General features: G+C 41.0%; 1 protein-coding gene across 1 annotated transcript; it reads left to right on the top strand.

Annotated features, from left to right (window-relative positions):
- Positions 1–3,110: 3,110 nt before the first annotated feature.
- LOC101321773 (histone H4) lies at positions 3,111–15,327 on the top strand. The gene is made up of 2 exons (XM_004315515.4): positions 3,111–3,539; positions 10,220–15,327. Exon 1 carries the CDS (start codon positions 3,134–3,136, stop codon positions 3,443–3,445), a length of 312 nt encoding a protein of 103 aa, XP_004315563.1. The 5' UTR covers positions 3,111–3,133; the 3' UTR covers positions 3,446–3,539; positions 10,220–15,327.
- The last annotated feature ends 44 nt before the right edge of the window (positions 15,328–15,371 follow it).

The raw sequence follows: 15,371 nt of genomic DNA, 5'->3' as shown, positions 1-15,371 counted from the left end.
TTAATGTATGCGCCCTTGGCCAAGCTGTATGGATGTGTTCATTTAAACAAGAAAAAGATTCTCAAGCTATTTATATAGAATCTAACAGTAATGGGACATATATTACCTTTATAATGTAGAGAATAAGAAAATTCCAAGAGTCTTCCTCTGGCTTAATAAAGAAATTGAATAAGAATTTCTACTCAAGAACAGTGATGCCAATTTAAATATTAACTCCGGGGCAACAAATCAAATAAGATAATCAGAATAGTATATAATTATGGGTCATAGGTAACATTTCTCTGAATATAACAATCTGATATATGGTTGCCTCAGAAGTCATCTTTAATAACAGAATTCTGATTCATATTAGTTCAACTTCACCTATTCTCCACATTGGACAATAGAGTGATATTCCTGTGAGCATTCTCAATACACCACTTTATCAGAAGCAAGTTTATAATAAAGAAGAACCTCTGCTTTGCTGCAGCTGTGAAGAAGAGGGACTATTTTTCTCCTTTAATACTTCTGAAGTTTCTTTCATCAGAAATAATAAGAATCTGCAGTTTTGAGACAGCACTGAAATTTCACTATTTAGTACTGACGAGGGGAAGAAAACAGTGATGAGAAGCTTAAATTTTACCATAGGGAATAAACAGGCAAGAGAAAATGTTAGTAAGTGAATTATTAGGCATATAATGTTTTGTGTGCGCATGTGTTTCTTTTTAATACAAAAGTAATGAACTAAATTAAAATATATGTTTCAGGAAGGCAGTTTGTGTTTAGTTTTTGACTTCAAGCACTGCCAGGGCTTCAATTATCCCATTTTGAGACTGAATCTTTGGTTTGTGGGTTAGTCAGGCCATGTGCCTGCTTCCCTTTCATTTTGAGTAGCTTGCAGCCCCAGACCAAATTGAGAAGCCATGATTTTGAGATTTTTTTCTTACCCCATTCTGAACTAAACTCATTCCCCCAACATCCTACTCATTGATAAACACGTCCTCTTTTCTACCAGTCCTTAACACTACTGTCTGTACTGTACAGTGAGGGGTTGTGTAGGGGAGGAAAATTTTTCCTTGACCCCCTTAGGGTCCCTGGCTGGGTCTGAAAATTAACAAAGATTAACAGGAAAGAGGGGTCAGGTAGGCCTCTTAGGGAGAGTAAATGATTTTTAGGAAAGATGAACGGACCCGTAGAATAGATGGGAGGTATGATAGTTTGTGACAAAGTTTGAGTTTGGTGTTGACTTCTAGTCTCCTCTCCTGTGACAAGAGTTAATCTTCCCTGGTTGATGAAACTACCTGGGGCCGGGATTTCTGTCAATTGGGTTCCTTTCCAAGGATCTGTCTTTAGGCAGATAAGGGGAGTTCAAAGAAAGTCTGTCCTTGCATTTGCTGTTTTTCAAAGTATTACGGCTCAAAATAATCAATACATCAAAGCAGCATGTTTTGAGGTAGCATGTCCTGGATTCCTACAGTCATGTTTTGGGGTGGCATATGCTACTACCCTTCAACATCTATTGTGAATTCCAGGGTGTTGATTTAGGCATGTGATGCAAGGTGGCACCATCCAAAGAGCGGAGAGAGAACCCCATTCTTATGGGGTGGGGGGAGGAGAATATATTCCCTCAGCCCCCACGAGAGTCATACCTTGGAGATTTTAAGTTTAAATATTTTGATTTTGGGAGATTTTCAGTTTAAAATGACCAAAGAACCCCCAGGAGAATCTACATGTCTGGAGCCTAGAAGTTTGGATAAAGATATAGATTTAAGATTCATTAGCATATAGCAGGTTGAGCTAAAGGAGAGCTGAAAGAAGGAACATAAGTTGTTTTTTGTTGTCGTTATTATTTTTTTAAATATCAAAAAAATAATGTCTCAGAAAAAAACATAATTATTTCTGACGCAGAAACCATATCTCCTCCTGTATTCTACAGAAGGCCCTGATAATGAACGTGTTATCAGTAGAATCCCGATTTCATAAGGAAGTTTCTGGTAATGACTCTCAATATGGAGCAGATGTCCTCTTGTGAAACCCAATCCAGCAAACTTTGCTAGCTCCATGTAGGGCCTCGATTTGGGCACTGAATTCTGGCTGAAAACAAGGGTCGGATTTAGAGGATCTGTAGAAACGGAGGTACAGAGGCTCTTCAGTCTTCTTTCTATATATATTGCTTCTTTCAGCAGAGCTTTGCATGACAGTGAGTTGGATTCACTGACCTCCATGTTAGAAGTCTTGCAGTATACAGACCAATTTTCCTAGGATCTAATTTCTCCTAGATGAGGTGAAATTCCATGCCTCACATCAACAAAACAGAGACGAGACTCGGGAATTACGGCGCTCTCCCTGCTTCCGCCTCCACGCACATCCAAGGTGCCGCTGCTCTTGAGATCGCCTACTGGGTCTGTCAGTCTAATTGTGGCAACCGCCTTTGCTGCAGTTTTATGTAACCGTGGTTCCGAAGCCTGGGATCCTTCTGTCGGTGTTGTACACGGCGCTGGTGCTCTGTTCTCCTTTCCGTTTCTGGATTCCATTTGCTCTTCCTCTGGTCATCTCCACTATTCCTTTCTTCCTAGCCTAAATTTAATGTCTTCTGGGGGCACACAGGGAGAGAGAGGCGAAAACAGCGACGGGATCCGGAAGCTGGGATCCGAATTCTCCCGGGGACTCTGGCAAATAGATCTTTTAAAAGATTGGAGTCCGAGAGGGGAGGGGCAATATAAGAGTTAGGGGATTAAGAGATACAAACTACTATATATAAAATAAATAAGCTAGAAGAATATATCGTACCGCACAGAGAATGTAACTGGTATTTTATAATACCTAAACGGAGTCTAATTTATAAAAATATTGAATCGCTGTCGATACACTTGAAACTGATATAAAATTGTAAATCAACTATACTTCAAAAATAAATAAGTTAAATAAATAAATAAAAATAAACGGTGAGAGTCCGTTGAAGGGAACTGTGGAAGGTGAAGGAGGGATAGGGAAACAGCAGAAAAGAAATGACGAAATGTCGAGGGGGGTTGGGCCCATTTAGACAGCTTCCCGCCCGCGCGCTTTCGGTTTTCAATCTGGTCCGCTACTCTTGTATATCAGGGGAAAAAGCCGACCTTGCTTGTCTCAGAGGTGTTTTCAGATCTCGTTTGCTATGTCTGGAAGAGGGAAGGGCGGCAAAGGCCTGGGCAAGGGTGGTGCTAAGCGCCACCGCAAGGTTTTGAGAGATAACATCCAAGGCATCACCAAGCCCGCCATCCGGCGTCTTGCTCGGCGCGGGGGAGTCAAGCGCATCTCCGGCCTCATTTACGAAGAGACCCGAGGTGTGTTGAAGGTGTTCCTGGAGAATGTCATTCGGGACGCCGTCACCTACACCGAGCACGCTAAGCGCAAGACGGTCACTGCCATGGACGTGGTGTACGCGCTCAAACGGCAGGGACGCACCCTGTATGGCTTCGGAGGCTAAGCTGCAGCTTCTGTGCTACGTGACAATCTCAAAGGCCCTTTTTAGGGCCAACCACCCAGTCATCAGAAGAGCTAGACACCTGCCTGAAGTATAGGTAACTTTGAATTTGGGGGCTGGTTAGTAGTGGGATCAGGAGTCTAGGAGGTACCGATGCCCAAAAGTGCTAACAGCCCTGAAAACCCGAGTCACTTACCAAAAGCTGCCTTTCACTTGCCTGCGTCAATTTTTCCTAGCCTGAGAGGCTATACGTGCTCCAGATTTAAAGGATTTTTCAGTTTGCTTTTGGGCGTGTATCATTTGTAATCGTTGGACCAGACTGGAAAGTGGTGTGTGTGGGTTTCACTTACCAGGTCTACAGTGAGGAGGTGGGCTGGGTTGGCTTAATGCTGTGTGCACATTGGGTTATTGTGTCATTACAGTCTGCTCAATTGGAAAGGTGCAAAAGCACTAGCAAAACCAAATCCAGCCACCAACCATTCAAAACTGAAGCAAATATAGGTTGTTAGACCAGAGAGGAGCTCATTAATACAATACTTAAGTACATCTGGAAATTATCTGGCTAGTGTATGTAAAGTATTTTTGGTTTCCTGTGTTTTTGGTGTTAAAGGCCCCTCACAATTATCTGCCGAGAGTAGTGCCTGTGCGTGCACGCATACGCTACATTTAAGGGAGAATTTAGTTTATGAGGTTTGTCTTTCAGTGATAACATTACAAAGAGACAAATGCAGAAGCAACTAAGTATGAACCTTATATAAAATCTGAGCAAACTATATAACCTTAATGTGAAAGCAAGTCTTCAAGAAACAGTTCGGGTATGTGACTTTTCCATTAGGGCCTGTTGTAGCCTAGAGTAAGAGGCCGGCAGAAACATACCCACCATCAATACAGAAAGCACAATTTAATTTTTGACAAGGCAAAAGTAAATTCTCCTTTATATATATATGTGAAGCCATTCTCTATACTATCACTTCTAAATTGCCTTGATTTGAATTGAAATGTAGGTCCACGCCTCTGGTCCTTAAACCTAATTATAGTTTTGCAGCTATTACATTTGCAAGTAAAAGATTTTTTTTAGTGTTCTATCTAGGCTTATGATTTTACAGCTAAATTTGTCTTGTATGTAGCCAAGAAAAAATTCTACAGAAGAAATTCTGTCAGCTCCCAAAAGATAAGCCAGCTATTGCATTATTGGTCTCCACACTCGGCAGCTCTCATTAGCATCAAACACTTGGTGAGCTAGGTTTAAAACATGGTGCTTAGCAATGGAGATGCCAGAAAGTCAAAGCATGTGAGACTTGCCTGTAATAGCTTATTATCAGAATAGGGGATAAAAATAATACATAAATACATACATATACATGCATACATACTAACATACACAGCCCAAAAGTACATGGTGGCACATATTCGGTATGATGAGAAATGTAGCCGATGATTACTCTAGGAGTCTTAACACTACAGAAGTCACTGGCTGATGGGAAATGAGCAAGCTTGGCTGTGGAGGTGGGGCTTGTGTCAGACTGTTAAGAAGGAACTGACAGACTTCCCTGGTGGTCCAATGGTTAAGACTCGACTCTCCAGTGCAGGGGGTCTGGGTTCAATCCCTGGTCAGGGAACTAGATCCCACATGCTGCAACTAAGACCCGGCACAGCCAAATAAATAAATAGATATTAAAAAAAAAAAAAAGAAGGAACTAAATACCTGGTATCCTATTAAGAGATACAGTAAAGGGGAGGGGGAGGATCAGGGGGTGAGAGGCAAGAATAACATTTGTGAAGATGTCCAAGTGAGAAATAAATAAGAGGATTCAATGGTCAAGATGTTTCGTCGTCCCTTTAGATTAAAATCTCAACTGCAACTGATGGCATTTGTATTTCAAATATCACTGTGATTTTTTTTTTTTTTAACTTTAAAGGCAATGCAGATTGAATATATCTGATCCTCACTGAGATACTCTGGAGAAGGAGATATCAAAAGTTTGAAAAGAAACCAAAGAATAAAGGAAGGGGGTGGGGGAACAGGTCCATTATCTAAACTAGTGGTTCTCAAAGTGTGTTCTCTAGTCTAGGAACATCAGATCACCTGGGACTTGTTAGAAATGCAAAATCTTGGACTCACTCCAGACCTATTGCATGAGAAACTCTGGGAGGTGAGACCTAGCAATTTGTATTTTAAGAAACCTTTCAGTTGATTCTGAAACACATTAAACTTTGAGAATGACTGATCTAGGTAACAGTTTTTCTTTAAATCAAACAAAAATATTTAGAATCTGAGTATATATTACCCTAATTTTTTACCATAATGTTAAATTTTGCTTTCTTTGATGGAAAAGAAAAACATTAGGTGAATGATCCTAGTAAAATTTTGTAGGACAAAATATTACAGGAGGAAAAAGTTAAAATAGCTTATTTCCTAAAAGCATTTGGGGCAAAAAAGAAGTATGAATAAAATATGTAGTTAGCTTGTTTTACTAAATATTATTGGTTTGTGGGGTTTTTTTTGAATATTATTTTATTTATTCTTTTATACAGCAGGTTCTTATTAGTTATCCATTTTATACATATTAGTGTATGCATGTCAATCCCAATCTCCCAGTTCATCACACCACCACCCCACCCCCGCTGCTTTCCCCCCTTGCTGTCCATAGGTTTGCTCTCTACTGGTTTGTGTTTTTGACAGTATTGAATTTTGTAATCAGTGGATATGTTTCTTTTATTTATTCCTAAATTTCTCCAAGATCTTGTCCTTTAACCATTAATTATACATCTTCTTTACAGTGATTTTAATAGTGATCCCTGTTCCCACCTCGTCTACTCCACTAAATACTATTATAATAGGACATGACCGAATCCTCTGTTAGCCATATCCAGCCTGTGAATATTGCCAAATTACAGTATATGCATTATGCATATTTTTGTGTTAATAAATGGCTTTTTTGTTGTTGTTCTTAACTATCTGTAACAGTGAGGAATTAATGCTCTGATTTGCTTTTTTGTTTTGCTTGTTTTTTTTTTTAATTTTATCTTATTTGGCCGTGCTGCGGGGCATGTGGGATCTCAATTCCCCTACCAGGGATTGAACCCGTGTCCCCTGCATTGGGAACACAGAGTCTTAACCACTGGACCGCCAGGGAAGTCCCAATGCTCTGATTTGCTAATAAAATAATTTCCTTCCCATTTCTACTCCTGAGTGTCTCAAATACTCTCTGTAAGCCAGCCCTGGCTGCCAAGTCTTTCCTTTCCTGGGTGAATTCAAGACTTCCACTAGGATATATGTATACAAATGATTCTTGCCCTGTCTGCATGTCTACTTCCATTACCATGGTCATAGAGGCACTTAAGTGTCCCACTGGCTAATCAGACTTCACAATGGACCAGTGTGAAGTCTTACCTTTCCTTTCCAGGCTCCCTGTTTCTCTGAATAGCAGCATTATGCTCTAGAAGACTGGATGCTCCTGTCATCTTTCACAACATTCTTATTTGCTTCCTTTGAAACCTTTTACTCTGAGCTTTATATTCTATCTATTGATGAACATGTTATTTCTCTACTTGAGCCAAAAGGATAGAATTATCCTTAATGCAGAATATTACTAGTATATATAAATATGTATGGATGTATAGAGAATTATCAGGAAGAATGTTCACAAAAATTTGAGTGATTTATGGATGTTGGTTTTTGTTATATTCGTTGAACATTTTGAATTGTTTGGTTGTCTTAAAATAAGAATATACAATTCCCCCCACCCCAGACAATCAGAAGATATAGATAGATAGATAGATAGATAGATAGATAGATAGATGATACATAGATAGATAGGAAGATAGTCTGGGCTATATGAACCATGGCAAATCTTAATTTTGCCAAAGTTCAATTTTCTCATACGAGTGGCCACCAGCCCTTTATTTCCTTTCTACCACCTCACAATGCAATAAGACTGAATGCAATAACTTCCCAACCATTAAACACAAAATCCAAGTAGCAAAGGAAGAGAAGAGGGGGGAAAAATCAATCAAAGAAACACAAATCCAAAATCAAAACCTGACTGAGGAAAATTCAATCGTGAGTTCACAAAGTTTAGCCCTGAGCAGGGATTCTGATTGGTCGGAGAGGGCCCACGGCCTTAAGAAAGAAACTTTGCAAGATCAGGAAACACTTAACATTTTGCTCATCCTGTCTAAGAGGGACCGTGAGATTCAGAACTAAATAACAAACTGACCAAATTTAATTGCTAATGTCCAGAGTCAGTTGTACCAAAACTTTTAGATTGGAAGCTTACAGTTTAGCAATACCTATCAAAAAAACCCCTTCAGATATACTGAAAATGTACCCCAATTATATGCACAAGGATAATAAGTTGTAACAGTGTTTTTAGTGGTAAAAATCTGGAAAATACTTAAATATTAATTAATATGAGTCTGAGTAAATAAATTAAGAAATATCCATTATGTGAAAGCTGTGCATCCTTTAAAAAGAATAAAGCAGATTGATTCAGAGGCACTTTTATATCTGTAAGGGTTGAGATAGAAGGACTTCATATATATATATCTCAAGGTCATGCCCCTTGCTTTTTTCACTTTTATATTAAAAATATATATATATACTTTTTTCACTGATATATTTCACTTATAGATAAAATATATTTTTAAGGAAAAAGAAAACAAAGGGCAGGATAGTGTGTCTTCTGTGTAAATTGTCTTAAAAGAATATTGGTAAATAAATAGAACTATATTGGTAAATAAATAGAACATTTTTCTGGAAGTACATATTAGAAATCTGTAACAGTTATTACCATTATGAAGAGGAAATAAAGTAGGAGACTGGGAAGAGGAGGATTTTACTTTTCATGTTATTCCTTTCTATACTGTTGGATTCTCTCTCAAGTAAAGTATCACTTTTAGGGTGTGTGTGTGTGTGTGTGTGTGTGTGTGTGTGTGTATCAACAGAAGTAATCTAGAGAGTAGGATTATGAGCCACTTTGTTTTTCCTTTGTAAGTCTTTATTATAAAAAATACTCAATGTTTTCAAAATATAGGAAGGGGGATAAACCATCTCAAAATGGCTAGCATAGTGCCTGGCACATGGCAGACAATAAATATTAGTTAAATCTTAAAAAATAGAGTTTTATGAATTGAAAAGGAAAAGAATTTGCTAAAAAGAATTCAATTTTATAAATTGAAAAGGAAAAGAATTCACTACACATATGTCTATTTTTCAGCAGGCAATCCTCTGGGTGATTTTCCATACCAGTCTTTTTTTTGTTTTAGTTAATGAAGCCTGATGATAGGTCTGCTTCTCAGCTGGGCTCACCACACCCTAAAGAGATGAATCTTGGAGAACCTTGAAATCAGGCAGAGGAGATTAGACACAGTAGAATAGAGCCTGGAGATCTCTGTTGATTCTTGAGCAAGTTGAGAGTGATATTTTGGGAAGGTTCGTCTGGCTGAGGTGTGCAAGGTGGACTGAAGGGGACAGAGAATTAGAAATTGAAATGAGTTAGGAGGCTGTTGCAAACCTTATAGGGCCCTGGACAAGAATAGTGGCAGCAAGGTTGAAGGAGAAAAATAGAGGGAGATGGAAGGAGGCATAGTAACCTCTGGTTTCTTTAACCATGAAGTGGCCATTGGCGTTGAATTTAGGTACCACTCTTTGATTTGAATTAATTTTTATTTTTTTAAATTTAGTTACTTTTAATTAATTAATTTATGTCTGCGTTGGGTCTTCCTTGCTGCGTGCGGGCTTCCTCTGGTTGCGGCAAGCGGGGGCTACTCTTCGTTGCAGTGGGCATGCTTCTCAGTGCGGTGGCTTCTCTCTTTGTGGAGCATGGGCTCTGGGCATGGTCTTCAGTAGTTGTGGCGCGAGGGTTCAGTGGATGTGGCTCACGGGCTCTAGAGCGCAGGCTCAGTAGCTGTGGTGCACGGGCTTAGTTGTTCTGCTGCATGTGGGATCTTCCCGGACCAGGGCTCGAACCCATGTCCCCTGCATTGGCAGGTGGATTCTTAAACCACTGTGTCACCAGGGAAGTCCCTGAATTAACTTTTAAACAAGAGAATAATGAGTAATAGTTCCCATTTATTGAATACCTACTATGTACCATTTATATTGTTTGCATAGTTTACAAATCTTCAGAACAACCCCAAGAGGTAGTTATCCCCATTTTCAAAGCAAGAAACTGACGTTCATGTAGTTTAAATAACTTGGCATTCTCTGATACATTACGATGCTCCTGAATCTTACTAAAATATTTGCCTAAAATTTGAAAACCCCAAATAATCTGAGGATCTTTAATACATTTGCTACATTTACTTAATAGAACCATATAATGTTGATTCTGGAAAAGACCCAAGAAATCATCTGATCCAATGTCCTCATGATATTTTTCCTCTGCTTTTAGGACAAAACTCTACTCTATCTTCCCTTCCCCACCAGACCCCTAAGTGGTGTAGATTCCTGAGAGGCCCCTTCTTTGATCTCCCTATAAGCTCTTCCCAGGCACTCGCACTGGTTCCTCTAGCTCCTCTGGGCAGATAGGAAAATCCAGCCGGTCTCTAGCTCCGCCTCCCGATCCACAATCCCAGCTGCCGGAAGGACATGGCCACTTGCCTCTGCCTGGTGCCAGCTCTGACCCAGTGTGGCCTGAACGCTTCAGCAGCTACCCATCCCAGCCTGCCTATTCCTGTGATGGTGGCCTCATCCTCCCAGTCGCTCAGGCAGGAAGGTCTCAAGACACCTTTGATTACTTTTTGCCGTAACCACCTCCTTCTATCCCCATCCAGGTTCAGACGATCTTCTACCTGCAACAACATCAAAACTTCCCTCCAGTCCATTGCTGTGGCTGCTTGCCTTGTTCTCCTCACACTCAGCACCTCTCATCTGCTACACCCCTGAGGCCTGGGATTTGGCCACTGCTCACTTCTGACTCCTTTTGCACCCCCACTACGGATTAACCCTCTGTGTACACAGCCCTGATTATGTTACCCACCTGCTTAAGGCATTGCCCCGTTTGGGCGTTCCCCACTTTTCTTACTCTCTTGTCCCCATTTCCCTATCTTTTCCCCATCACCCCCCACAGAAAACCATTCTACTATGTTTAAAGTATCTTTTAATTTCTATGTGTGATTGCAAAATCTGTTAATTTTTAAATTTTTCATAAATAATATTCTATTAGATCTCATTTCCTTATTTCTCTCAGAACTATGTTTTTAAGATCTGTCCTTATTGTTGTGCCCATATAATCCACTGTCTCTTACTGCTGCAGAGCGCTCCATGGAGTGTGTCTACCACATTTTCTCTATCAACTCTTCCAGTGATGAATGCCCACATTGTTTCTGATGTTCCATCATTCTTGTCATGGTCTCTGATAGACCTGTGTGAGAATTTCTTTTGGATGAATACGTACAAACAGAGCTGCTGGTTCCCATGATGTGTAACCTTAATTGGCCTAAGAAGTACCAGGCTGCTCTCCAGAATGGCTGCCCCAGGTCACACCCCACCAGCTGAGCACCAACCACCTAAGCCCTCCATCCTGGCCAACCCTTAGCATTATTCAACTTTCCATGACTGGCCAGAGTATCCAGTATAAAGTGATTATCTCATTATTGCTTTAATTTGCCTTTCTCTGATTACTAGTATTTACGAGCATCTCTACATATGTATGTTAATTTTGTTGTTTCCTCTTCTATCATCCCTCCCCCTACACTGTTTACAGAGTAAAATTTACCCCCTCCCCAGTTTGGCATTCAAGACCCCCAATAAGCCGGCCTCAAAATCCCACCCCTGAAAAGTCATTTCCCCTTTCTGGCCTTGGACCCTGTGGACCAGCCACCACTCACAATTCTCCTTGTCTTTCTCTTGAACCCCACCTCAAGTTGTCCTACAAGAAGAGCTCCGTGGATCCCTCGGTTAAAACTGACCTTTCCCTCTGACCTTCCAGATAATTCATCTGCACCTTTCTCCACTGCCTACCACGGCTCGCCTTCATTATAGTGCATGTCTTCTCACAGAGCCTAAGGACCTGGTTCCCATTTCTGCAAACTCATATACATGCCTCCAGCTATGAACAGTTGCCAGGCTTCTTGTTTATTTATTTATTTATTTATTTATTTATTTAGGCTGCACCGAGTCTTAGTTGTGGCATTCAGGACCTTTTTAGTTGCAGCATGGGGACTCTTAGTTGCAGCATGCATGTGGGATCTATTTCCCCAACCAGGAATCTAACCCAGACCCCTTGCATTGGGAGCGTGGAGTTTTACCCACTGGGCCACCAGGGAAGTCCCAGCCAGGTTTCTTGTTGAACAAAACAGTAAGAATTTTTTAATTTGAGTGATGATTTTACTTTATTCTTTGTAATTTTTTCTATTGCAGTGGTTTTCAGTTGCAGGTTGTAACCCATGAGCAGGTGATAAAATCAATTTAGAGAATGGGAACCAGTACCTTTTATTAATGAAACAGAATAGGGTTGAAAATATCAAGGTGCATCCCACACCAAAAAAATATCCTTTTGTATAACTTGTTTCAATTTTTTAGATATGTGTGAATGTGCAGCAGGTAGTAATATAAAATTATATCTTTCTATAGTTTGGAGTCAGCAGAAATCAGAGCTACTATACATATATAGTGATAGTGTATCTCTACATGTAATTATTGTGTGTTTTTCTTCTGACACAATGAATCGAATACAAAAAGAAAACACAAGACTCAGGCTCAAGTTCCACATCTGCTGTCTTCCAGCTGTATGACCCACGTTCCCAGGTGTCTCTCCCTCAGCAGCTTTAGTTTCTTCAGCTATTCAACAGAAATTTTAAACGCCCTTCTTCCCACCCTGGGATACTGTGAAATTGAATGAGAGTGAAAGATGAGCCATAAGCCATCTAGGGATCTGGGTATTCTTACTTCCTGGGGCGCACAGTCTAGAAGCTGGCTGTGTGTTGAAAATTATTCACCAATTTGTATGTGTGTGTGCCTGTCATTCTTTTTTCTATGACATGATTATAACTGTGACTTGCATCAATTCACATTAATGTCACTAATATTTACATCACTGATATTAATGATGCTACTAATATTGATTTATGACCATATGTAAGGTTCTGTTCCAAGCACTTTGTATGGGCTGTATTATCTCTTTTCATCCTCACAGCAATCCTGAAGTGGGTGCAATTGGATCCTGCTTTACATATGAGGAAATGGAGATCACAGTCTTTTCTCTTTGCAGCCTTTTCCTGGTTAAGGGTCAGGAGCCCTGGCCCTACGCTGTAAGGGGTCTCAGGTATCAGCCCCAGTTCATTGCAGTAAGGACCCTAGACTTCTGTTTCCCAACCCCTTTCTTTCCTCTACTATCCTTCCTCCCCTTCTTTCTGCTCTTTATACATACTTCACTCTCTGCTCCTGACCACATCCCAATCCCATACCATATCCCCAAAAATCCTGTCAGTAGGGCTGAATCTGATGTCTTTGTGGGTATAGAAACAGACACTCCTCCCCAGATGCTCTGCATTCAGGAACAGACTGGGGGCACTGGCGGGAATGTAGCTCAGTGAACTCTTCTCTCAGTTCCTGTCACCAGGAGCAGGCTGTCTGGGACTGTGGCCATTCATGGGCAAGGGATACCTGGGCTTTCCAGGCACCCTGCCCACAGACAGTTTCCTGCTCCCATGTTCTGGGACCCCCCCAAGGACTTTGGAAGTTCTTCCCAGATATCCAGTCCAGGCCAGCTCTTGATCTGTAACTTCAAGTACTCCAAGAACTGGGAGCATCTTCTGCTCAGCTCCCTCATATAAGACGAAGAGTTGAAGACCAGGAGAATTGGTCCCTCATCAAGCATTTCTTGACCACCTATGGTGTTCCAGGCACTGCTTGGGTGCTGGTGCCACAGAGATGAACAAGGACCAGTCCTCACCCTGAGGAATGATGCCAGCCTAATGCCAAGAGTAGGGAATAGGAAGGGGTGTTAGGATAGGATGAGGGAGAAGCAAGGAGGAGGGCCTAAAGAGATAAAAGCAAAGAGGAGAAAGGGAAGAAAGGATGAGCAGGGATTCTCAGGGTTACCTAAAAAGGGGAGGACATTCTGGAGAGAAGAAATGGAGTGTGTGAAGACATTGTATACTTGGGGATTGCAGTTGTTCTGAGGGGCTAGAACCTTCTGTTCAGTTGGCAGTGCACCTGAAACCTGGGGAGGCTCTGGGAAATACCAGGAACTAGATGTGTATTAAAATAATTTTTATTGGGATTTTTAAATTTAATAACTATTAATAGAGTAACTAAAAGTAATTGAATACTTATTCTGGACCAGACACTGTGCTAGCTACTTTATAGGAACTGTCACTTTTAATATTTCCAACAACATTATTAGCAAGATACTGTTGTCCCCATTTTACAAATGGGAAAATGAGGCCTACAGAGATTTACTTGCTGAAGTCAGATACCTGTTATATGGGCGAGACCAGGATTCAAACTCAGGTTTGTCTAACTCCAGAGTCCCTACCAGTTATTAACCTGTACTGCTCTGACTGCCATGCAAAGGAAGGTGAACTTTATTCTGAAGGGAATAGAGAGGGAGGCAGAAAATTTTTAAGAATGAAAGTGACAGCCTCAAAAAAAATGCATTTTAAAAAAGACAGCTCTCACACAGAGTGGATGCTTCGTAGCAAAGCAGAGTCAAGTCTGAATATTTAATCCTCTAGAACAGAGCTGGTGAGGGTGTCAGTTAAGACAGGGACCATAGATGGATGGAGAGAGGGTAATAGACTTGAAAGTCAGGTAGAGGATTTGATAATACTTGCTGACCCATGAAATTTGGACGAATGAGAAAAAAAAGAACTGCTGACCTGAACAGATGGGGGAGAGGGAGTGAAGGTGCCTTTCAGTTAAGATGGGGAATATAGGAGGGAAAAAATAGCTTTGGGAAGCAAGATGATGCAGTTTTGGAAAGAAGCTGAGTTTGAAGTGCCTATTATCCATCCAGAAGGACCTGGCCATCAGGCAGTTAGAAATATTGGTGTAGAGCTCAGGACAGGGGTCTCAGAAGATACCAATTTGGGAGCACTTGACAGAGAGCAGAGATATGGAAAGTAGGGAAGCCGTGATCTCACTTTAGTTTCAAGGAGAGAAGAAAAAAAAAAAACAGCCAAGGTCAGCATGGGTGAAACAACCAGAAATACTGATGCGGCCTGAAAGAGAAAGAGAACATGAGAAGGCTGAGATGAGGACCTGGAGAAGGAGAAGGATGATCAGGAGAGGGTGTGAACCCGAAGGCCAAGTCCTCTTCCAAGGAAGCAAAGGTAGAATCAACAGGGCATGTAGTTTCTCTCTGCACACACCCATGCACCTGTCCCCCACTACCCTCACTAAGGCAGAATTAAACCTGAACAAATACTGTTTTTCTATTCCTAAAAATCCCAGGTTTGGGGCAGACTTTCCTTGAAACAAATCTAACCACATAGAACCTAATCACTAAAGGAAAAGCATTTATTTACCTTGCCCTTAATTTTCCTTTAACTCTCAATCTGAGAGTAGAGAATGATTTAAGTACAGAAATGATTAAATGATAAAACTTACATTTTAAATTGTTCTCTTGCATTGATGAACTTCTTTTATGCTGGTCTCCCAAACAAATAGATTTGAAAGATTGCTGTGAGGGTAGGCCTCTACAGTGACAGGAACACAAAATTTTATGCTATTCCTGACTGGATATAAAAAATGCCAGGGCTGATGGCGCAGTGGTTGAGAGTCCGCCTGCCGATGCAGGGGACACGGCTTCGTGCCCCGGTCTGGGAAGATCCCACATGCCACGGAGCAGCTGGACCCGTGAGCCATGGCCACTGAGCCTGCGCGTCCGGAGCCTGTGCTCTGCAACGGGAGAGGCCGCAACAGTGAGAGGCCCGCGTACCGCAAAAAAAAAGAAATGCCACTAAACTTCCCTTGAGATTC

The sequence above is a fragment of the Tursiops truncatus genome, chromosome 1 (genome assembly GCF_011762595.2).
Source record: "Tursiops truncatus isolate mTurTru1 chromosome 1, mTurTru1.mat.Y, whole genome shotgun sequence".
NCBI classification, from domain to species: domain Eukaryota; kingdom Metazoa; phylum Chordata; class Mammalia; order Artiodactyla; family Delphinidae; genus Tursiops; species Tursiops truncatus.
The sequence above is the reverse complement of the archived record's forward strand: the minus strand, read 5'-3'. Positions and strand labels throughout refer to the sequence as shown.